The following is a 26,204-nucleotide window of genomic DNA, read 5'->3' on the forward strand; positions in this document are numbered from 1 at the left end:
GTATATAGAGCATAGCAATCCCTGTAGTGATTATAGCTGTCCCCTACAAACATGAGTCAAAGCTGCAAGTTAGAGGGTCAGAAAAGGTCTGATGTGCTGGAACACACAGCCTGCTTTTTATTGAGGTTACATGCAAAAAAGACACTCTCAGGGGGAGGCATAAAATCCCCAATCACACATTTGATACATTTAGATAGAGACAACTCCCTTTTACAGGCCATAGTAGAATTACATTTCTTCAGCAGATAACAATTTACACACAAGAAAACAATGCAGTCCACCTTATCACTAGCAGTCTGATTAGACAATGGGAAGGTTTATCACTAAACTTAATTAGAGCTGATCCCAGCAAACTTGTATTTAGAATTGAACAAAATTAACTCTTAATGGCACACAATGAAAACTAATGCTTTTGTAATAGTGCTCCCTTTCTGTGGAACACTCTGCCTGTGTGGTTCAGTAAGCCCTATTTACTGAACCAAGTGGGAGAAAGCCAGGGACAAGTTATTTTACAGGTCTGGGGACATAGTCTTAAAGGGGCATTGTTCACCAAAGTCACAATATGTCCCCAGACGGTTCTTAAAGGGCCCTACACACCCAATAAAAGTTAATATGTTCTCAGGGGCACAATCTTCCAGGGGCCATAGTCATGAGGAAGGAGGCTGGCAAATAGGCTTCTCCAAAATCCAGGGAAGCAGGGCAATTTTCCATTTAAAGGGCCAGTTACAAATAGGAGTTTGTAACACCTGCATAGAAAGAGAACACTGTATCAGAGAAAAGTTTAAACATGAAATAAGTGAGCAAATTCCACATTGTCCAATTTGAGACCGATCTTGAAATATACAGGATCTAAAAAGACACACTGAACCCAATTTTTTTTCTTTCACGATTCAGATAGGGCCGGCAATTTAAGCAACTTTCTAATTTACTCCTATTATCAATTTTTCTTCATTCTCTTGGTATCTTTATTTGAAAAAGCAGGAATGTAAGCTTACGAGCCGGCCCATCTTTGGTTCAGCACCTAGGTAGCTAAATGTGAGAAAGAGGGAGATGGTATTGAACCTGGAACGTCTAGTGCTGTAGTTTTACCATTCAGCCATAGGTATGCTACAAACAAATTAAACTGACCAATGCTGATATGACAGACTTATAGAAAACACAGACTAAGAAAAACTCCCAGAAAACTAGCTCTTGACATGTTTGCAACTATGGAAATAACCAGTTTGAATAAAAATGTATTTAGTAGAAAATCTGAATTGAGACCATGAGATTTTTAAATGAAGAACTATCCTTTAAAGCAGTAGGATAACAGTGCAAAAGGAGAAAATGTAATCTCATAGACTAAACAAGTTAACTCTGATAAGAAAGATTTGTTCACACAAATCAGAAATTAAATACTGATCATCAGTGATAAAAAAAGTAATCTCTAGCAAATCCAACTGACAGTACTGCATTTATACAGATATTACAAAAGTAAACCTAAGGAAAACCTTGGAGTCCTTGATAAGAACATGTGCTGTGGAGCTTACCTTAACAGTGTGATATACTAAAAGGACAAAAAGTTGCCCAGAGGGAGTCCTTGGGGAGGGGTACTATCACGCCCTTAACCGGATTGATCCTGGGAACTCCGGGTACCGAGTCTCATGCCATACCATTGAAGAGTTGTCAATGGCTCCAATGGGTGCAATATCAAATCACATAGCTACTGCACAGAAAATTAGGCAAGTTATATATTTATGCATTTATTGTCACACTGAGTGAAGAGACAGAGAGAGATGCTCCAGAGTGTAGTCTGAGACACTAGCAGCATTGGAGGGCGCGAAAATATGTTGGGAATCTATTTACAACATAACCGCTACTTTGTACCCTCACCGCCATAACACAGATAAATTTAGATTTAATTTGTTAGTTACGGTTCCTTTGTGTAACCTAATTACTCAGCTGCCCGCTCGAAAGACCAGTGTTACAGAACCGTTAATATGAGACCAGTCCTGCAATAATAGCACTTCAGAGAAGAAAAACATTAACCTTGAAAAAAAAAAAAAGTGCTGTCTACAAAATAGTAAAGTGTCACAATAAACTGAAGGCTTCTAAATGTCTCTGTAAAATACCTGAAGTTCTCTGGCTATGCAAGACATGGAAGTGTATCTGCTAATAGCATGTGGGCTATGCAAGTGCATTGCACTTACCTGGAAAGGCACCCACTCCAGTAGACAGCCCATCCAGTGCTGTGAAGTTAACAGCAGAGGATATAGGAGTACTATGATCCTTCTGGAGAAGGCAAGAGACATGTCTCTATGACAGCTAAGCTGAGATATAGCTGGAATCCCATAGGGAAATGCTGTGCTTATAACAGAGTACTTCTGTATCCCAGAATCTTGAAAACTGTATACCAAAGGGTTAATGGATCTCACATAGGTCTGAGCTCCCACAAAATAATCTAAATTAGAATAACTGGAACACCTCTATCTTTCTCTCACTCCTGGGAGGCAAAGAACAAGTGGTTCAGGTAGGTGGAAGGGCATTAAAAGCTTTTGTGCTTTGGGATTCTTTGCCTCCTCCTAGTGGCGGCAATTCAATCACACAAATAATGGCTTGTGGACTCTCGTCATTACATGAAAGACCTAAGGGGGTCACATCACTATTTGGTGCAGGGGCTAAGAGACAGGCTATGAAAGAAGTCCTGCACCACAAGCAATAAGTAATCCCTATGCAACCCTTTTTTTTCTTTTTAAAAACCCAACACATTCTAGTGCATTTACATTATTTATTTGGTCTGCTTTTCCTATAATTTAAATCTTAAACTTGTTTTTCCATTCTCCCCAGAAAGGCTGAAGAAAATTCTGTAGCCCTACATGTTCCAACCTGATTGTCTAAACACATAAACAAAGCTCTAAGCTACTATTGTGATCAGCAAATAGATGAAAGTGCATCACTGAGTCATAGCTCCAAATCACCATGCACATGGATAGCATGGAAGCCAGGAAATAAAAATGTGTGCTTGAAATCACTGGATATTCTTGGAAACAAAAATGTCATATTTGGGGAAAGATAAATCTTCTCCACCAAACCCCCCCAGCGAGGTGACTGAATGGCAGAAACAAACGTTTTTGTACACCAGGGGCCAATTTATTTATGCAACCCTGTGTCCCAGGTTGGTTAGCACTCTATAAACAAAAAACATCTTAGGGCAAGGTCACATAGCAACATTTTCAAATATGTACTTATTTGGATGTAATCTACAGTTACAACCAAAATTAAGGGCAAACAAACCTTTACCTAGGCCCTCTTAAATATTATTTTACTACTTTTTTACTAGTTAAAAATTTTGTATTACTTGTCAAACCAGATGCTCTTCTAGTGCACAGGACCATCACAGGCAGTGCACGCACTGTGCCAAGGATCTCACAAGGCGCAGACAGTTTAGAGCAGGGGGATTGGCACATAAATTAGCATTTCACCTAGGGGATCTGCAACCTCATACAAGAAGCAGCACACTGCCACGAGATTAGCAGATACATCCAAATTTTACCTTGGAGGCCTGCAACATCTCCACACTGGGAGATTTTAACTGTCTGGCTGAAAACACCTGTCTTCCCCTTTGTAGGCACTGAGGGGAAATTGGGTCTTAAATCGGTTAGAGAACCCTTATCAATGACGAGTAGATCAGTTCTTCAGGATTTACCCTACTCCATCTAGACGGCAAACGTTTGACTGAGGGAAGCTGGGGGAATGGAAGGATTAATGCTCTGGTGTGTAGGGGTGCTTTTGCCTGTTACTAGTTTACTGGAATGTAATCCACATGTGATGGACTTGTGGACTCTCACCATCTTATGAAAGACATTAAAGAGCTGCTGGCCACCAATGGAGCACATCATATTTAGCTCATGTTTACTCATCCTCAACCAGTAGAGGAGACATGCACCTTAATATCGCTAAGCATGAAGAAACATTTTATTTTACATGTACACCCTTTTGCAAAACATTCTACTAACCAGTGTTTCCCAACCGCGGTCCTAAAGTACCCCCAACAGTCATGGTTTTCATTATAGCTGAACTAGAGCACAGGTGAAATAATAATCGGATGAATGAGAGAAGGTTGGTTACTGATCAGCCGATTACTACACCTGTGGACAGCTATAATGAAAAGCAGACCTGTTGGGGGTACTTGAGGGCCACGGTTGGGAAACACTGTACTAATCTATTAAGGCCAGTGACAGAGATTTTATAGTAATCACAAGCCATATGAGGTAACATGAAATCATTCAATACTGGGGATCTTTTGTTCCTCTGTGATGGGAGGGAAAGAAACTAAACCCAGACACTAATAGGAATAAAAGGCGATTTCAGTCTGAGGGAGATTTCTGATTATTTGAAACAGAACAGCAAATCAGTTATCCCTGCCCAATCTGCCTGACCTCCAGGGTTTAAAACTTAAATGAAACTGAGAATATTTAGCTTATTGTAGGCTTACACCAAGACTCAAAGATTAGTTACTGGAGCTGTGCATAGCTACAACACAGGTTTGCATGGATCAAACCATATGCAAAATTCAAATGCAATGCAAACAAGAAATATGCAATCCATATAGACCACTATTGTAGCTAGATACAAGTGTATTTCGGCAGGAGAAGTAGCCATGAGCAGAGATGGTCAATGTCCATATGGAGACAGCTTGTGGAATGCTAAGCTCAACATGTCCCCGACCCCAGCCAAAAATATTCTAGTGCATGAAGAGCTGATTTAAATAATCGGCCATATGATTTTTCCATCCATTTCAGTGTGAACCAGAGATGCCCTCCTATCATTCTGTGTCTAGTGTATAAGTTAAGTAATGTAACCTCCTGAGTCCCACTCACTCAATGCATGGTTTCTACTAAATGGTCATATTTAACTGTTCACTCTTCTTAGTATACTTAGCTCCCTAAAACACAGACTCAAAGGGTTTAAATAACAAAGGATAATTTGCCAGATGCAAATTCCCTTTCAAGAAAATTTTATGTCTGCAGAAAAAGGTGACTCAGCTTTTGGAAAGCAGAACAAAAAAACCTCAGGTTACTTCAACTCTAACATACAGCCTTCCTTTTCAGACTGCTGAGAAGGTTGAAAAACATTTGAAATAAACTGCATGATTTAAGAATTAAAATAAATCATGTTTAAAACATGGGACATTACAGGTTAATTCAAGATAATTTGATAACACATTCATATACACAGAAAACCTGTCACTCACCAACAGGCACTCAGTAATGTATAAAAGCAAAAATGGGAGAGTCCGTTGCATTTGACACCAAACGGTTTAAGCCTAGGACCATGTCAAGGTCTCTACCCTCCTGGGACCATAACCTGCACACACAATGCATGCTTTCAAATAAATCAACTGGAAATTCCAAGCCTGTATCACCCTGGGAGGTTCCCAGATGGTTTGTTATGTTAAACATTTCTGTGTGTCTGCTGGTGAGTGCCAGCTTTTCTGTATGTGGTGTTGATAATTTGTACAAGTTTCCCTATGGATCTGTCACGCAGGAAGCTCAGGGGTTTACTGCCTGGGTAGCTGGGAACTGTACAGCAGTCTGTCAGTGTTCAGGGCTGTGGAGTTTACAGAGACTTAGGATGTGTACCCTGTCCGGTCCACTCCTGTGTTTTTGTGTATATATAAAAAGCACCTTTCAGTTTAGCTTGATATTTGCAAGACACATATAGGGTATAAAGGAACAGTCAACACAGTAGATTTGCATAATCGGCAAATGCAAGATAACATGACAATGCAATAGCACTTAGTCTGAACTTCAAATGAGTAGTAGATTTTTTTTCTGACAATTTTAAGTTATGTCTTTTTCCACTTCCCCTGTACCATGTGACAGCCATCAGCCATTCACAAATGCATACACACTTATTCTTGCACATGCTCAGTAGGGAAGTAAATTGGAAAGTTGTTTAAAATGGCATGCTCTATCTGAATAATGAAAGTTTAATTTTGATTGACTGTCCCTTTAAGTAAATGCTTATTATCCTCATAGCTTTTAGAGGTTTCCTGGTGTTACTATTACAAGTAAAAAAAAAAAAAAAAAAATGAATTTTGGGTTTGCTGTCACCATTTGAAACTGATGACAACTGTGGCTTCCTGTTCCTTATCACTACAGTGCCAGACAACCGCAAAGCGTGAAAGCTTTGATACAACAGCTACAGTTATTTCCCAGGCTGACTCATCAACAAAAAACAAATGAAAGCACAAATGCATAGCTGCTAACATGAGTTTTAGAAGTTGAGACCACATCAGACTCGTAGCTTTTAATAGTGTATCTGTACACTTCAGCACCATGGAATAGTGACATATAAAGCTTAAGTGAACTGGAAAGTCAAAATAAAAAAAAACTTTCATGATTCAAATAGAGCACGTAATTATCAAATTTATTTTGTTCTTTTGTTATCCTTTGTTGAAAATAATATGTACATTAGACATGCGCTTTATGCTGGAACACACAAGATCTATGCAAATCCAGAAAGAAATCCAGCTCCGAAAAGAGCCTAATGCTGCTGGCGGTGGCCACATTAGGCATTAGTTTTAAAACAAAACGCGTCTAATGTACATAACCTAAACTACTGAGAACTAGCTAGTGATTGATGGCCACACACATTTGTCTCATCATCGGCTCACTAGATCCCAGCAGTGCACTGCTGCTTTAGAGCCGACATTATGCATTTAACCTCTTTGCAGGGGGTAAACACATACTTGTATACAAGCAATAGTGCAATAATAGAATGTTGTAACGTATTAGAGCATTCATTTGCATTTTTATATCCCTTTAATTCAATGTTACATTTAAAACCACCCGCGAATGTTTCATTAAGCATAGCAAAAAAAGGTTTTAAAAGAAAAATCAAAATGAACTGCTATTTCTGCATGCCCCACTAGTGGAGCAGTACAGAAATAGAGTTGCAGAGTTACCGATGCAGAGAGGGACACTCTGTGGCCCTCTCTGCATCGGGCAGAGGTGTTGCAGATCGTTGGTGGCGTGGGAGAGTAAGGAGGGAGACAGGTGGGCGGCCCATCCAAGGAGGGGCCGGAACGGGTTGGACCGCTATGCTACAGAAAAAAACAAAAACTCTGAGTGGCAGGGAGGGGGAAGGAGGGAGAGGGGGGGGGGATCATACTGTGGAAGTGGGATTAGAGGGTGTGAAAGCGATCTGGAAGGGGGTAAATTAGGTTGGGGGCAGCTACACTACAGAAAAACACCATGTGGGGGTTTTTTTTTTTAATGACATAATATTGCTAAATTTGGGGAAAACTGGGTACTGGCAGACAGCTGCCATTACATAAAGATGGAGGTAATTAGTTAGAAGGGGGAGGGTTAGAGAGCTTTTTGGGAGGGATAAAGGAGGTGGAAAGGTAAGGGGGTGGGAAGTGTCAGGTAGGAGGCAGATCTCTACACTGAAGCTAGAATTAACCTTTTAAACTACCTAATTAACCCGTTCACTGCTGGGAATAATAAAAGGGTGGTGCGCAGCTGCAATTAGCGGCCTTCTAATTACCAAAAAGCAGGGGATCCCAGATAAGCTTTTACAACCATTTGCGCCATGATTGCACAAGCCGTTTGTAAATAATTTCAGTAAAAAACTAAAGTTTGTGAAAAAGTTAACATAATAAATACACACCTATTGCCAAAAGCTTATTTAACCTCTTGCACCAAATGGACATAGTACATATGGAGGGAAGGAATGAGGGTGGGCGGCCCATCTAGGTAGGGGGAGGGAGAGGTATGTCCTTACACTACAGAAAGGTGATCGCTTGGAGGGAGGGATACCTACACTACAGAAATTTTTTTAAAAAAGGGCCCTACACTGGGCACCAGCAAACTGTCTGCCAGTATCCAAGATGGTGGCAGCCAGTGGTGGGAAATGTGAGGGAATTGCTGTTTGGGATAGATCAGAGAAGTGGTAGGTGTCAGTCAGGATAATCCATGCACTACAATTGACTCTTTCACTGCCGGGAATATCAGACTTGTAGTGCACAGCTGCAATTAGCGGCCTAACTGCCAAAAAAAAAAAGTCACAAAGCCATGCATGTCTGCTATTTATAAACACAGGGAATCCCAGAGAAGCTTTTACAACCATTTGTGTTATGACTGAACAAGTAGTATGTAAATATATACAGTGAGAAACCAAAAGTTTGTGAAAACTTTTTTTTTTTTTTTAATTGCATTTGGCATCAAATATACCAAAATGAACCTAGATGAATACCTTGGGTACTTAACAATATATACAGTTTTGATATGCAAATAAAAAAAAACAAAGGCTCTATGTCGAGTTAATCTGGCCATAACTGCGCACTGCAATTGAGTCAATATGGGGGCCCAGCTCAGGATGTCCAAAATACTTTAAGGACAAGATTTATCACAAGGCTTATATCTGTTGCATGCTCGATCATTTGAGCCTGCAACTTTATAATTATAAAGCAGCGTTTTAAACCACTGCTTTATTAACCCGCTTGCCAACTTGGAGTTGGCAGGTGAAAATCACTAAAAATTCATTCAACCGGGGTGATTGAAAAGCCCTACTCTCAAACACTTGGTTGTGCAAGGGTAGGGCATTGCATGAGCATTGTGCAATGATAAATATGGGGAACAAATTCACCCGTCTATTCACAATCTTGCACTAAATGATGCCAGCAAAACCAAAACGCTTAAAAGCTTGACATGACATGAATGCAATATTTAATTGACAATATATAGTATGCATACGTGTATACATAACTTAAAGGGACAGTATATACTCATTTTCATATAATTGCAAGTAATAGACACTACTATAAAGATATAAAAATCCAGTATAAAACCGTTTAAAAACTTACGTAGAAGCTCTCAATTTAGCTCTGTTGAAAAAGGTAGCTGGAAAGCCCCCTGCAAGTAGGAAATAAGACACTCCCCCTCCCTTTGCATATGAAAAGACCATTTACACAAACAGGAGCAAGCTGGAGAAGGTAGCCGACTGTATTCTCATAAAACTTTGGGGCTAAAAATCAGAGCAATGTTATTTAAAAGTAAGCAAAACTATACATTTAAAAAATAAAATAAAAAAAACACTTTATGGGCTATATAAATAGATCCTCTACAAAACATTTATGCAAAGAAAAAATGAGTGTATAATGTCCCTTTAAAAAGGGACAGTCAACACTAAAATTGTTATTGTTTAAAAAGATATATATATATAATGCCTTTACTACCCATTCCCCAGTTTTGCACAAACAACATTGTTATATCAATATACTTTATAATATTTAAACCTCTAAATTTCTGCCTGTTTCTAAGCCACTATAGACAACCTCTTATCACATGCTTTTTAATTTGCTTTTCACAACAGGAGACTGCTAGTTCATGTGGGCAATATAGATAACATTGTACTCATGTGCGTGGGTTCTGCATAAGACAGTTACAATGCAAGTCAATAGATAATAAATAAAAAGTCATGTGATCAGGGGGCTGTTAAAAGAGGCTTCGATACAAGGTAATCACAGAGGTTAAAAGTATATTAATATAATAAGGTTGGCTGTGAAAACTGGGGAATAGGTATTAAAAGGGATTATCTATCTTTTTAAACAATAACAAATTTGCAGTTGACTGTCCCTTTAAAAAGGGACATAAAGCCCATTTTTTTTTCTATTATTCATGATTCAGATAGAGCATACCGTTATAAACAACTTTCCAATTTACTTGTATTATCAATTTCGGTTCATTCCATTTGTATCACTTATTGAATAAGCAGCACTGCACTAGTGGGAGCTAGCTGAACACATTTGTAAGCCAGTGACAACAGGCATATATGTGCAGGCATACCATGCCTGTCAATACATCAAAGAAGGAGGTCTCCAGTTTAAAAGAACTTTATTTCCATACAGGGTCCACCAGCTATATGTTGGTGGACCCTGTATGGAAATAAAAGGTGTTTTAAATTCTACATATATTTGCAGCCACCAATGAGCAGCTACCTCCCACCACCTGAGTCTACCTAGGTGTGCTTTTTAACAAAGAAATACCAAGAAAGACAACAAATTAGATAATAGTTCATTGGAAAGTTATTTTAAGTGATGGTAAATCCTAACAATTGTGAAACGCTGGGATTTACCATTGGAACAAAATGGAGCGCCAAGCCGTTTTTTCCGCACGGTTATTGGCTTACGTCACCTCTCAGCCAAATAGCGAACCCAGAGGCATAACTTTTTTTCACTTTCTGCAATGAGATTTTTTTAGTGAAACATTTTTTGCAGGTCATTTTTAAATAAAATTCAATTTTAAATTAGGCAGTTACACTAAAGCACCAGTTCAATTGCAATGTGTTGGTTAACTAAAAAATAAAACAATTTTTAACGTTTTATAATATAGTGCAGTAGTTGAAAATTATATTGCAAATTAGTTGCAGACAAAAAACGAAATTGTAAAATGTCTCTTGAAAACATTTGTTTCCTTTTCTCTTGGTCGAACATAGAATTGTAGTAATAAAAAAGGTGCATGTCTTACATTCAGAACAAACAGATTTGTAGACTGTGAAAGGCTAGGGGGGTTTGAAAAATCTGAGAGCCAGTTAATAATAAATGCACTGCTGCTTAGCAGCGCTACTGCATATTTGACTGTTAACTTCAAACAGCACTTTGCTCTGGATGCTCTGTGTTATTGAACACGTACACAGTGCAGCCAGAGCACAGCTCTGTTTGACTAGAACTGTCTGATGTGAAGCAGAGCTGGGAAGTTAAAGCGCTAACAGTTCTTGCATGTGTTCTGTTCTTTCTGCAGACATGCTGCATTTTCTGCGATAACATCTCAGATCAATGTATGTTCTGCCTTGCGGATAGCGAAGATAGAGTTCTGCAGGTGGGCTGCCATAGAAGTTTAGTGCGGCGATCGCTTGGAACAAATAAAAGGTAGTATTTTATACTTCATGAATGAAAGTCCCCTTTATTTGTTCCAATGGTAAATCCTAACGTTACAAACGCTAGGATTTACCATCACTTTAAACCTGTATGCCCCCAGGGGTCAGCAACCTTGGCTCTCCTGATGTTTTGGAACTACATATCCCTACATATCACATGATTCTCAGACAGCCTAAAGAATGTCTTAACATCATGGGAAATGTAGTTCCAAAACATCTGGAGAGCCAAGGTTGATGACCCCTGCCTATCTGAATCATGACCCTTTTAAAAGTTTTTAAATATCTAGTAAATTTAAAGAAGTCTATTTAAACCCTTTCATCTATGAATACATAACAGATTCAGTTACAAGCAAAAAACAAAATACAGTTATGGAGGAGCGTGAAAAATTATGTTTCATTCTCTTGTTATTTATATATAATTTTATCTAGAATATTTAGTGTTTAAAGATCAAACTGTACTTGAAAAAACAAAGCAAAGTAAAAGACACATTGGCTGAGAATTACTTGAACTTGGTGAAAAATATAGTAAGAAAAGTAAGCAAATCGGCTTCAGAATGGGCAAGGTATTATTGCAGCAACATGATCAATAAAAAAAAATGAACAAAGAAAAGTGAAAATACAGTTAGCCTTGTGCTAAACTGAACTTTAGAGACATGTATCTCTACACCAAGTCAGTGCACATAAATATGCATTATTTTTCTGTTTGCTTCTTTGTTTGTTTCTTTTAAAAGGAATATTCCAGCCAAAATTGGAATGCACATGGATGCATTTCAGTTTTGAATAGAAGCATGTTTTTGTAATATACATGTGTTAGCATAAATGCTTCTAATAAAAGCTATAGCTGTTTAAAAAGTGTATATACGATTACGTATGCACCGTGCACCAGCATTTTAAACACAGTACTTGCTCAGGGAACATAAGGTGCTTGTATCATCTGGTTAATGACTCAATTTATTAATTCCTGACATGATACAAGCCCCACTGGTGTTCTTTGCAGCTGCAGTATTTAACATGCTGGTGCACTGAGAATATCTAGCTATGCCTCACATACAGAGAAAAATGTTAACACAAAAACAGTGATAACTTTTACTAGAAGTATGTTTTCCAATACATGTATATTTCAAATATGCTTCTTTTCAAATATTTAATTAAGCTATGTACATTTCAATTTTGACCGGAATATCCCTTTAAGTTCCAGAATTTCTGAGGGATATGGGAAAAATGTCCTTATTACCTCAACCTCATAATATTTATGAACAAAGTTCAAGGTAACAGATTTTGAGAAGAAAATATTTAAAAAGGTGTTATAAAATTTTTTTTGGAAATTGCTAATAAAAGGAGTCTGTGTTCTCAACCCTTTAATTGCCATGGCAACAAAAATCACATGACATCTCCAACACGGTTTGAGAAAATATGTTTTAAGCTCCATTATTTGTTTCCCACTACAGCAGTCTGATTAAACGGCAGCTACAATGAGTTTTTTGTATTTTTAGTTTATTTAATATGTATTTTGGCATTAGAGACCCTGACTTCTCCATGGAAACAAATAGGGGGGTTCCTGGTAACTAAGAGAAATACATACACTTAATAGGCGATTTATATTATTTGCAAATAAGATCAAAATTAGTGAAAACATTTTTATAATTGGTTTTCTGCTAAATTTATCCAGGTTGTACAGAAATATGATTATAAGGAGACACAGCCACAAACCCTATAACCGCTTGGCAATTGTGGGGGGGGGGGGGGAAGAGATATAATGACATATGCTTAGATTTTGCGTGTGGACCAATCTGTTTAAAATACAAGATGGTACAAGCTGATGGACATTTTCGCCCCATCAAAGGGACACTGAACCCAATTTTTTTCTTTCATGATTCAGATAGAGCATGAAATTGTAAGCAACTTTCTAATTTACTCCTATTATCAAATGTTCTTTATTCTCTTGGTATCTTTATTTGAAATGCAAGAATGTAAGTTTAGATGCCGGCCCAATTTTGATGATCAACCTAGGTTGTCCTTGCTGATTGGTGGATAAATTCATCCACCAATCAAAAACTGCTGTCCAGAGATCTGAACCAACAAAAAAGCTTAGATGCCTTCTTTTTTAAATAAAGATAGCAAGAGAACGAAGAAACATTGATAATAGAAGTAAATTAGAAAGTTGCTTAAAATTGCATACTCCATCTGAATTACGAAAGAAAAATATTGGGTTCAGTGTCCCTTTAAACAAATAAATTTAAAAAAAAATGAATACAGCTTCAAAAAAAGGTTACAAAAAATGGATCAGGTATAAAAACATTAAAGCATAACAATCATTTTTATGCGTTTGATATTTGTTTTTAACAAGAGATTGAGTTGCAATACAAGGTGGGGTAGATAAACTATTACTTCTGCAAGGGGGTAGCTGAAATAGTACGCTCACTTCTGCCCGGGCTGGCATCTGTTTTATCAATGTACCAATAAAGAAGCTGCCTCTGTTAAGCAGGTACAGAAAGGCCTAGCAAACAACATCAAAGCACCTAATAATGTTATGTTCTGTATTCACAGGTGCGGACTTCTCAGATGACAATGGCTTAAAAACGGTCAACTGGTGGTATCTCTGGGTTAGGTTTCATCGCACCTCACAAACCCTGAAACAAATTACTCTGATGAACCATATAAACTTCAACTAAACAGAATTTCTTTAGATATTCATAATGGAGGTATAGGCCATCTGCTGGACTTAAAATGAGGACCAATTGAGTAACTCAAAGCTTGACAAATCTAGGGGCCACAACTTCTAGAATGTCACTCATGTTCTTCAAGTGATTGTAGACTTTACACTTGCTATAATCAGATCCTGAATTTTAGTGACAGTTTAGATGGACTTTAACTGATCATTTTTAATGAAAATGCGCTTTAACCTACTTTTTAATCTAGCCGTGACATTCTAATTCCCGCCGCTTACTTCAAAAGTAATATTTTTCGTGGAGCTAATGATATGAAACGGTTCTCCAATCAGCACTCTAGCTATAAAAAAGTGCCATATGGATAGAGTGCTGATTGGAGAACAGTTCAAACCGTTAGCTTACTAAGAAATATTACTTTTGAAGTGGGCAGCGGGGAATTAGAATGGCACGGCTAGATTAAAAGTAAGTTAAAGTGCATCGTCATTAGAACTGATCAGTTAAAGTCCATCTAAAATATCACTAACATTCAGGATCCGATTATAAAAAGTGGAAAGTTTACCATCACTTTAATTTACTTTTAAAAATACTTACATACAAAATCTTTTGACTAACGTCTAAAAATTGTATAGCCAACTCTTTAGGACTAGCTTCTACAAGTCCAAGTTTAAGCTCATTTCCCTTTACAACGTGCTATTGGCAGTCAGCTGTATCAGTGTTAGCTTTCTATGAATACATGAAAACCCCAAGCTACATTGATTGTGCCATTTCACCTCACAAAGCCAGGGTGAATGATGAAAAGAATCTTCTTTGAAGACAAATAACATGCAATAAGTAGTCTAGTAACAACTTTCACCAATTCCTAGGATTGGCCAGCTCTTCTGTATCCTTGCTGGCTCCTGAGTTTCATATACATTTATCAAACCCTGACACATGTATTCTTCTGAATTAAAAGGCCATTATAGTGAGTAGGTTAAACACATTGCAGTGTATGTCATTGTATCACTATAATGGCTCTTTAAGATAGTAAGTGTATCATTTTCTGTACATAAAACACATTATATACAAACTCCCTATGTATTGTACCCATTCTCACCCGGAGTGCAGATAGGTCGATGTCATCAAGGCTTCGGGCAGGGGGGTCAGATGCCATTTTGTCAGTATTTATGAAAGGAGTGATGGGTAGTGTGTGCTGTCACACTAGACAAGCAAGGAGGTCACATGGACTATCACCGACAGGTAGCAGGAAGACAATGTCAATCTAGCTACCAAACACTAACACCCAGTGTTAAAAAAAAAACACACTCACAGACAGTATAGCATGCACACATCAGGCACACATCAGACACACAAGTCACACAGCTGCAGGTAAAAAGTGTGGCATGCTAACAAAAAAAATATAGGGAGTATGTTATGCTGCAGTCACACAGTGTGCTATGCATGTTGTTATCAGTGATCTGTGCATACACATGTTAAACACATAAACAATGTAAACATGCACAATATATTTAGCACAAACTGTAATCACACTCAAGGCTTTTAAACACTCAGCAATTATTTGAACAGTGGACACTGGATGCAGCAGTCAGATAAGCTGCAGTGACTCACACGCTGCAGAGCAGACACAGCCTATACACAAACTATGACACCCACCTAACAACCTGCACACAATCTGACAGCAATGCCAACGCTCACAATCACACAAAACAATCACACGAGCGGCTCCCACGCACTGACACACTCAAAGGCACACCCACAGCCTGCAGGAGTGACATAAACCTGCGACAACTCGATAACACTGTAAATCGGCAGATCCCACACATTAGCAAACCACAACGTGCAGAAACAAAAACATCAGAGCTGCCAAACACCACCGGGCAGCCCACGCAACACACTGACAAGCACACAACGCCTGGGCTTCCAGCTACACAACTGACACCCACACTAATCACACACTGTGGGATCAGTGGCACAAACCCTGCAGCCCTGTGAAAAACATCGCTTGTCAAAGCAGAAACTTGGCAACATCACCACACTGGCAAATAAACCATCAAAACCACCAGTGACAACAGACCACAAACACACACTCAGGCCTTCACACTGTGTGCCATTGCCCCCGCCTGTGTGTATTTGTAAATCCTCGATTAGCAGCTGCTTTTCCTTCTTCTTGACCACACACTGTATATTTGTTAATGGACAGATGATTTCTTCAGGTGTGCCAGACACAACTATGTGAACATCCCAAGCAAAGATGCTGTCAGTTTATCGATGCGTCAAATCTCTCCTCCTACAAACAGCTCCCCAGGTGTGCTCTAACTAAAAAAAAAATATCAAGATTTCTGTCAGATCAAACATTCAATAGTTATCTATTTTTCAAGTAATTTTCTCTCTTTCCATATATGACAGATGTCTTCCCCAAGTAGACTAGTTATATGTCCGCAGGTCGTTGCTTAACATATACAGTATAAAGCTCCTGAGGTCTCTTCTTCACTGCATGCGCCTATGTTTACTGCGCTCCTTAGAATTACGTTTTGACATGTCGCTCCCTTTCCCAAAAATCCGATAGAACACCGGTATTTCCAGTAAATGTCCGCTCTCTTTGCGCCTAGGTTTCACCCCCTTTACGCTTCCGGTCTTTCTAGTTCACGCGCGCGAGGCCGCACCTGAGAGGAAGAGAGCAATGGTAGGAGGCTTGCGGTCACGCGCACCGGGTCTCGCGCCGCACCTAGGAGGATCTTGGCACTAGTTCTCACAGCTGGGATTGGTAGAATACAGAGATGGTCACGTGACGTGGTAGGATGCCCCAAATGCAGCAAAGCTTTGAATGTCCGCTGCAGTAGCAACACCACCTGAGGGAAGGGGCGTGGCTATAGAGCAAGTAATCGGGGTAGATGCACTCTTACAGGATATTGTTAGGATGATGAAGCGTGCAATGGGCGGAGTTTAGAAGTGTGTCTGTGTAAACTGCCATACTAGCAAAGGACAGAAGTGTTTACATTTTGATTCATTGGAAGCAAAGCATCTTAAAGAGACAGTTTTACTGGTTACGTCACCAGACGGACTGTCTAAATGTTATTTACTAAAGGATTGGTAATGCAAGATGCCATGCTTACTGTAATGAACTAGCTAATAATTATGACTGTATTTTTTTATTATTTTGTAATTATTTAAAGTAAACAGTCATTTACATCTTGTTTTACATGGAAGTAATTGCTAAGTTACCTACACGTGTTATTTAAAGGGACACTCTATGTGAAACTGGCAAGAAAATATCACCTGAAATTTCTATCTAAAATTGAATATATTTTACCTCAAAATTTCCTCAGTAACCACATTCCATTGTATAGTGATTTTAAAGGGACATAAAACTCCAAATGTTTCTTTCATGATTCAGATAGAACATACACTTTTTTTTAATATTTCTCATTCATTTCTATGTTCAAATTTGCTTCATTCTCTTGTTAATCGTCGTTGAAGAGATATCTAGATAGGTAGCATGCACATCTGGAGCAGTACTTGACAGGAAATAGTGCTGCCATATAGTGCTCTTGCTAATGTATAATATTGTTGCATAACTGCTGCAGACACGTGCACACACCTGAATTTATTTTCCTGACTTTCAACAAATCATAATAGAAGTATATTGGAAAGTTGTCTAAAATTGTATGTTCTCTCTGAATCATGAAAGAAAATGTTTTGGGTTTTATATCCCTTTAAAGGGACATAATACTCATAAGCTAAATGTAAAAATCTGACTGGAAAATATTACCTGAGCATCTCTATGTAAAAAAGGAAGATATTTTACCTCACAATCTCCTCAGCTCAGCAGAGTTAGTTCTGTGTAAAAAAATATTCTTCAGCTGTTGCTCAGCTGCAGATAAAAAAAAAAAAAAAAGGAAGAAAGGAACTGCAGCCAATCAGCATCAGCAGTGCTGATCTCATGAGATTTCAGTCTACTCCAGAATTTTTATTATTTAAAAAGATAGATAATTCATTTATAACCCATTTCCCAGTTTTGCTTAACCAACACAGTTATGTTAATAAACGTTTTACATCTGTGATTACCTTGTATCTAATCCCACTTATTTCAGTTCTTTTGACAGACTTGAATTTTAACCAATCAATGCTAACTCATAGGTGAATCCACAGGAGTTGGCACACATGAACTAGCATTGTCTAGCTGTGAAAAACTGTCCAAATGCACTAAGATAACAGGTGGCCTTCAAGGGATTAGAAATTAGCATATGAGCCTACCTAGGTTAAGCTTTCCTCAAAGAAAACCAAGAGAACAATGCAAATGTGATGATAAAAGTAATTTGAAAAGTTGTTTAAAATCGTATGCACTATCTGAATCTTGGAGGGTGAACTATGATACCAGCCAATACATAAAATATGTACATTAAAATAAGTACATTTATTAATTATAAATTATGGGCATATATACAAAATAGGGATGCACCGAAATTTCGGCCGCAGAAAGTTTCGGCCGAAAATAGCATTTTTTGTTATTTCGGTTTTCGTTTTTTTTATTGTGTAGCATATTTTAAATTTGATGCCAGCTTACAGCAGCTGTTTGAGTTCATTACTTGACTTACTGTTTTGCATATAATAATAGTTTTCTAGGACTATACTTTATTTTGATAATTGGCAACAAAACAAAAACGGTTAAATCTGATTCTGTTACACAGAACTAAATAAAGAATAATACTAGCGATGCACCAAAATTTGGGCCGCCGAAAATGTGCAATTCCAATTTCGGCCCAAAGAGGACCAAAATGGCTAAAAATGTACAGCCCTCCCCTGTTCTATTGAGTTACATGTCTATCCTTAGCATAAGGTGAGCAGCACAGCACTGGCATGGTACACAGAGCACACACATAAGTACCATGACATCCTGTTCTATTGAGTTACATGTCTATCCTTAGCATAAGGGGAGCAGCACAGCAATGGCATGGTACAGAGATATGGCTGCACCTCACTGACGAGGCCCACAATAGGCCGAAATGTACGTCTGGGGTTTTGCCGTTTCTCTCGTTCAGAGAGGGATTGCCTGGTATTTCGGGGCTGGACTGCACTGTGAAGTCAGGATCAGACTGATATGCTACAGGAAAGTTCTTCTCTGTGAAAGGCACATATTGAGCAAAAAGAGGCTGCTTCTAGGGTGGTAACTAGCCATAGAACAAGCTATTATGCTATTGTTCGTTCCCAGGTTGAGCGCTTCTCTCTTTTTATTTATGCAAATTATGACATTTGGGGAAGTCTACCTAAGTGTGATGCGGGAATCCAGACGTGGACCCGTTGCTCAGTGTGCCTAGAGGGATATGGCTGCACCTCACTGACGAGGCCCACAATAGGCCAAAACGTACGTCTGGGGTTTTGCCGTTTCTCCCGTTCAGAGAGGGATTGCCTGGTATTTCGGGGCTGGACTGCACTGTGAAGTCAGGATCAGACTGATATGCTACAGGAAAGTTCTCTGTGAAAGGCACATATTGAGCAAAAAGAGGCTGCTTCTAGGGTGGTAACTAGCCATAGAACAAGCTATTATGCTATTGTTCGTTCCCAGGTTGAGCGCTTCTCTCTTTTTATTTATGCAAATTATGACATTTGGGGAAGTCTCCCTAAGTGTGATGCGGGAATCCAGACATGGACCCGTTGCTCAGTGTGCCTAGAGGGATATGGCTGCACCTCACTGACGAGGCCCACAATAGGCCGAAACGTACGTCTGGGGTTTTGCCGTTTCGTTCAGAGAGGGATTGCCTGGTATTTTGGGGCTGGACTGCACTGTGAAGTCAGGATCAGACTGATATGCTACAGGAAAGTTCTTCTCTGTGAAAGGCACATATTGAGCAAAAAGAGGCTGCTTCTAGGGTGGTAACTAGCCATAGAACAAGCTATTATGCTATTGTTTGTTCCCAGGTTGAGCGCTTCTCTCTTTTTATTTATGCAAATTATGACATTTGGGGAAGTCTCCCTAAGTGTGATGCGGGAATCCAGACGTGGACCCGTTGCTCAGTGTGCCTAGAGGGATATAGCTGCACCTCACTGACGAGGCCCACAATAGGCCGAAACGTACGTCTGGTGTTTTGCCGTTTCTCTCGTTCAGAGAGGGATTGCCTGGTATTTCGGGGCTGGACTGCACTGTGAAGTCAGGATCAGACTGATATGCTACAGGAAAGTTCTTCTCTGTGAAAGGCACATATTGAGCAAAAAGAGGCTGCTTCTAGGGTGGTAACTAGCCATAGAACAAGCTATTATGCTATTGTTCGTTCCCAGGTTGAGCGCTTCTCTCTTTTTATTTATGCAAATTATGACATTTGGGGAAGTCTCCCTAAGTGTGATGCGGGAATCCAGACGTAGACCCGTTGCTCAGTGTGCCTAGAGGGATATGGCTGCACCTCACTGACGAGGCCCACAATAGGCCGAAACGTACGTCTGGGGTTTTGCCGTTTCTCTCGTTCAGAGAGGGATTGCCTGGTATTTCGGGGTTGGACTGCACTGTGAAGTCAGGATCAGACTGATATGCTACAGGAAAGTTCTTCTCTGTGAAAGGCACATATTGAGCAAAAAGAGGCTGCTTCTAGGGTGGTAACTAGCCATAGAACAAGCTATTATGCTATTGTTCGTTCCCAGGTTGAGCGCTTCTCTCTTTTTATTTATGCAAATTATGACATTTGGGGAAGTCTCCCTAAGTGTGATGCGGGAATCCAGACGTGGACCCGTTGCTCAGTGTGCCTAGAGGGATATGGCTGCATCTCACTGACGAGGCCCACAATAGGCCGAAACGTACGTCTGGGGTTTTGCCGTTTCTCTCGTTCAGAGAGGGATTGCCTGGTATTTCGGGGCTGGACTGCACTGTGAAGTCAGGATCAGACTGATATGCTACAGGAAAGTTCTTCTCTGTGAAAGGCACATATTGAGCAAAAAGAGGCTGCTTCTAGGGTGGTAACTAGCCATAGAACAAGCTATTATGCTATTGTTCGTTCCCAGGTTGAGCGCTTCTCTCTTTTTATTTATGCAAATTATGACATTTGGGGAAGTCTCCCTAAGTGTGATGCGGGAATCCAGACGTGGACCCGTTGCTCAGTGTGCCTAGAGGGATATGGCTGCACCTCACTGACGAGGCCCACAATAGGCCGAAACGTACGTCTGGGGTTTTGCCGTTTCTCTCGTTCAGAGAGGGATTGCCTGGTATTTCGGGGCTGGACTGCACTGTGAAGTCAGGATCAGACTGATATGCTACAGGAAAGTTCTTCTCTGTGAAAGGCACATATTGAGCAAAAAGAGGCTGCTTCTAGGGTGGTAACTAGCCATAGAACAAGCTATTATGCTATTGTTCGTTCCCAGGTTGAGCGCTTCTCTCTTTTTATTTATGGAACATAGAGCACACACATAAGTACCATAACATGATGATATTTGAAACCAGCAGAGAAGGAAACCAAAGTTCTGAATAGTGAATACAAATATCAAAGGAGCATAAGTAACATGTTTATAAAGACTTGATATTATCAGACACAGCCCTAAGCACACACAGTGAATATCTTTAAGCCTTATATACAGTGCTCATACATCAACCTCTTGTGTGTAGACATTCTATTCGCCTGAGGCAAATATGCGTGCACACTTTATAAGCATAAGCCCCAAGCTTGCACACAGTTGGTACAAATTAGCACCCACCAGACAGTGTATATTAAAAAAGCACAGTAACTTTCTACAACCACCTTGCACGTAAGGTTGTAGCTAAGTCCAGTGGTCTTGGTGATAGGTGACAGGCAGACTCCATTTGGGGCTCCGGACATATAATCTGACGGGTCAGTGTGAGACCCGAACCAGGAGCTAGGCGGAGATGCAATGAGAGACGATCAGGTTCAGCCACGCTCATCGCATGGATAACTACACCCAAAAACAAAACACATGTCCACCTCGTATTGTTGTCTGGCTATAACCACGCTCTCCCTTATAGAGCTCCAGTTTCACTGCAGATTACGCCCTACTGTACAAGTGACCATGTCCATTTGTTGGAACTTTCCCGCCTACAAGCTCTCTCAGCTACACACACACACTGTAGTTAAAAAAGAAATAAACTATTTCGTTTCGGTTTTCGGCCAGGATCATCCTGAATTTTCGGTATCGGTTTCGGTCCAGAATTTTCATTTCGGTGCATCCCTAATACAAAATAAACAATTGAGCAAATCCTAGTGTCGGGATCGGATAAATCCCAAGGTGAGGATTTGGTTATAGGAAAATTCCAGTGAATGTCCTGAAAAAAATAAATGAAGTAGTGATCATTAAATAATGAAGTGTTTGTGTGTAAATACAAATAAAATTTAAGGATGATATTCCAGATTTAAAAGGATTAATCCGTGGTGGTAAAAAACATAATAAAAAATAAAAATGGTAAAGGTTATAATCCGTGTGCACGTTTAGAAAAGTGAAAACCACTGTGAATGGTTTCTTGGGGTCAAGCTAAACTTTCGCTTCGTGAAAACCTAAAAAGAAAACAAATACAAATGTGCAAAATCTTCTAAATGTATCATATATGAACCATAAATGGGCCGGCTCCTAACCTTTACATTCCTGCTTTTTAAATAAAGATAGCAAGAGAACAAAGAAAATTGATAATAGGAGTAAATAAGAAAGTTGTTTAAAAGTGCATGCTCTACCTGAATCATTAAAGAAAAGAAAAAATTGGGTTTAGTATCCCTTTAACCCTGTACTAGTCTGAGACCTCTCCATATATTAGAGTGTCAATATACCCTCTGACCCTAGTGATATGTAGTGAATGTACTATCCTAGGGGTTCTTGGAGCAACTGATACATTTCCTGCACCTTCCTCTCTTATTGCATCTATGTTTGTTTTGCAGATGAGAATTTGATACAGCTAATTGCTGCTATTTAAAGGGAGTGTCAGCTTTTTGTTAGCCAATAGAATTCAGATTATATTTGGTATTGTACCAATCTAAATGATATATAAAAAAACAACTGTAAAATAAAAATCAGTGCACATTTATATAAAAAGTGCAGTTAAAGGGACAGTCTAGTCAAAATTAAATTTTAATGATTCAGATAGGGCATGCAATTTTTTTTTTTTTAAATATCTTTTATTTTAGAACCAGCGGTGCAGCAAAAAAAATAAACAGATAGTTTGCGCCTTGTAAGGCCATCAATCAGTACAGTCATACCAGACAAGGAGAAAAAAATATACTATTAACATTGTTATAAATCCCTACATAAATAACACTACACCAGAGGTGTCTGATCTTAGGGCAGTTGCATATCATATGCAGTAAGTTCGCTGCAGGGAAGGAACATTTAGGGCATTTGATGAAGCTTAAGTTTTGGAGTTTAAAGCCTTTTTCAGGGGTAAAGTATGACTTATGCAAGAGTTTAACACGTGCTTCCCACCAGGTAGCTGACAGGGTGGCCTGTGATACTTTCTGAATAGATAATTGAATACATTTAGAATCAATATTGAGCTGGGGAGTCAACCGGTCCCATTCTGCAACGATTTTCTCTAAAATAGGAACTCCCTTGCTGGATCCAAAGCAATTGATAACACGGGGAGATAGATATGTGCCCATTCTTAAACAATATGAGCCAGCTTTCCATATTGCCCAAGGCCCAACACCAGCCTACCTCTTTCATTAACTCTGTAACAAAATGTCTTATTTGCAGATATGCAAAAAATTCCTTATTGGTAATACTGAATTCAGTTTTTAATTCCTCAAAGGTTTTGACAAAAAAAATGTTTTATCAATAAGATATACTATCTTGTCTAGCCCTAGATTGTGCCAGTACATAAATACTGCTGAATTTAGACCTGCAGGGAATTTTGGATTCCCCATCAGTGGTAAATACTGAGAGACCTTGCAGTGTAATGACAAGGGATTGCCTATTTTCCACCAGACCTTCAAGGGTTAAAGAAGGTTTTAAGTCTTTTGATTTCCCCTGGTAGCTCTTTAGGTTCACAGTGGATTAATGCTAGCGGAAAAAATGGATTGCAGATGCTTACTTCAAGTGCATTGTTCACAACATAGTTGTTGTAAGAGATCCAGTCTGCCACTATGCGTGCTAGAAAGACAATGTTGTACAAACGAATATCAGGCAGTGAGAGGCCTCCGCTCTCTTTTGAGAGTGAGAGTTTGTTTAAGGAAATCCTGGGTCTTTTCTCCTGCCATATAAATTTGCTAAGAGTACTATTTAATGAATGAATATACCTCTCTAGGAGAATTATTGGAGTATTCTGGAGAACGTAAAGGAGCTTCCGGAGAAGAACCATCTTAAACAGGGCTATCCGCCCTGAGATAGATAGTGGTAGATTCTGCCAGCTTTTTAGTTTCTCCCTAATACTTGCTAAGACTGGGGGAATGTTGAGATTATAAATATCGCCTGGCATAGATGGAATTAAAATCACTAAATACTTAAAAGAGTAATTGACCATTTTAAAGGGGATGTTGGGGGGGTTACTGTTTTCCTAAGCCATAGGAATTCTGATTTTGCTGCATTAACCTTGTAGCCCGAGGAGGACCCAAATTGAGTAACAATTTCCAGAAGTTTAGGTATACTAGTGTTAGTGTCTGACAAATACAGAAGTATGTCGTCCGCATATAGTGCAATTTTTAACTCCTGATTACCTACTTTAATGCCCTTCAATTGGTGCCTGACCATAATTGCTAATATTATGGAGACATCAAAGGGAAGGGGGGAGAGAGGACAGCGCTGGCGAGTTCCCCTCCCCAACGTTATCTGCGGAGACAAAATGTTATTAGCTATCATTCTTGTATGAGATTCTTTATACAGATTAGTTATAAAGTTAAAGAACTCGTCTCTGAAACCAAACTTAGCTAGAGAAGTAAATAAATGGTCAAAATGTATCGAGTCAAATGCTTTCTCTGCATCGATTGAAACAATGGCTAAATCAGGGACGTCCTCTCCCACCCCTCTCCCAGACATCTCCAGGTTCCCATAATACTCTGTGATAACCAAAGCTTCTCTAATTTTTGCTGAAGAATTCCGCATGTGCAAAAGCCTGGCTTAATCTTTATGAATGATATTAGAAAGCGTTAACTGGAGCCGCTGGGCAATAATTGAACTGAGTATCTTGTAGTCTGAGTTTAAGAGGGCAATGGGTCTATAAGACTCTTTCAGGGTAGGATCTTTCCCCCCTTTAAGGATTAAGATTGTATGTGAGGCGGAGAAAGAGGTAGCTACTGAATCACCCTTGACATACATACTGTTATATAAATTGCTGAGATATGGGGTAATCTCAGGGGACAGGATTTTGTAAAACTCATTGGGTAACCCGTCAGGTCCCAATGCTTTGTTCAGAGAGAGAGATTAGAAATAGCTCTTCCTATTTCCTTCTCAGTGATCGGGGCATTTAGGGTTTCAGACTATTCGGCTGATATTGTGGGATAAGTAATTTTGCTCCAAAGACTGAACTAGATTCGAGCTCCTAAAAGAATAGAGTTCTTGGTAATATTTAACCAATGCATCCAAGATCTCTTCAGACTTGTAGAGGGTATTGCCCTACTGTTGAAGTTTCTCGATTAGGGATGACTTCTTGTCCCTTTTTACCAAATTGGCCATGAGTTTTCCAGATTTGTTTTTTCAAAACGGTAAAGTCTAGCTTGGAGTTTTAAGTCTTTCTGCGTTTCTTGGAAAACTGCAAAGTTATCTCTTACATTTTTGGCCCTGATATATTTTGCCCAGTTTGCTGGTGACTCCTCCAAGAGAAAACAGTTGTAGTAGTTAATTACTGAGTTAGTGATTTCTTTCTCTCTTAGTCTGAGTTTCCTAACTCTCATAGAACTGTATGCTATGATTTCCCCCCTGAGCACTGCCTTTGCAGCTTCCCAGAATACAACGGAGCGATCTATAAAGTCCCGATTAAAGTGAATATAATCTCCAAATTTATCTTTGAGCCAGTTTTTAAATTTTAAATTGGTTGCAAGAAATGAAGGAAAGGTAAAACGCAAACATCTGTTTTTTGGGTGTTTAAGCTGAAACTCTAGGAGGATGGGGCCATGGTCTGATAGGAAAATAGGCAATATCCCTGTCTTCACCTCCCATGTGCATAGCCTTTCGTCGATTAAAAATAAATCGATTCTCACTTCCATACTGCCCTATAGGAGATCTCCCGCAACATATAAAAAATAATGTCTTATACAGAGATCTCCTTAGGCTTTGGGCCGGACTCATAAAATGCTGGGAAGAACACACCCTTTGCCAAAATTCATTCCTATTATAGGGAATTTTGGCTTTCCAGCAGGAAATGACCATGCCCCTTTTATGATATGGGGGGGGGAAGGACTGCTTAGAGTGGGAGATGCTCTGGATCCATTATCTCATACTGTGAGGACGTTCCAAGAGTTGAAAACTAAATTTGACCTATCTCATAAGCATTTTTATGCCTATCTTCAACTCAGGCATTATATAACATCATTAATAGAGTCGTATAAGGACTTCTGGAATCAATCTCTCTTTGCAATCCCGCAGACGGTGTTTGGCCTGGGTAGATTTTCAATTTCGGAATTTTACAAGATATTACTTAAACATCAGTCAACTAAAGCTCATACTAACATTCTAGAGAAAATACAGCAAGACACAACCACTGAC

The 26,204-nt window shown here is 39.2% G+C and overlaps 1 protein-coding gene across 4 annotated transcripts in view; it reads right to left on the reverse strand.

The window, feature by feature from the left end:
• Positions 1-16,302, reverse strand: part of MINK1 (misshapen like kinase 1) — a 675,211-nt gene extending 658,909 nt beyond the window's left edge. For 2 of the 4 annotated variants that reach the window (XM_053718327.1, XM_053718326.1), the window contains exon 1: positions 14,686-16,301. In XM_053718327.1, coding sequence (XP_053574302.1) covers positions 14,686-14,742 — 57 coding nt within the window. In that variant the 5' untranslated portion in view covers positions 14,743-16,301. Of the gene's footprint in view, positions 1-14,685 lie in introns of all 4 variants that reach the window. The other 2 variants (XM_053718325.1, XM_053718328.1) reach the window with 2 other exon arrangements.
• Positions 16,303-26,204: the final 9,902 nt, after the last annotated feature.

This window comes from Bombina bombina, chromosome 6 (assembly GCF_027579735.1).
Source record: "Bombina bombina isolate aBomBom1 chromosome 6, aBomBom1.pri, whole genome shotgun sequence".
Lineage (NCBI taxonomy): Eukaryota > Metazoa > Chordata > Amphibia > Anura > Bombinatoridae > Bombina > Bombina bombina.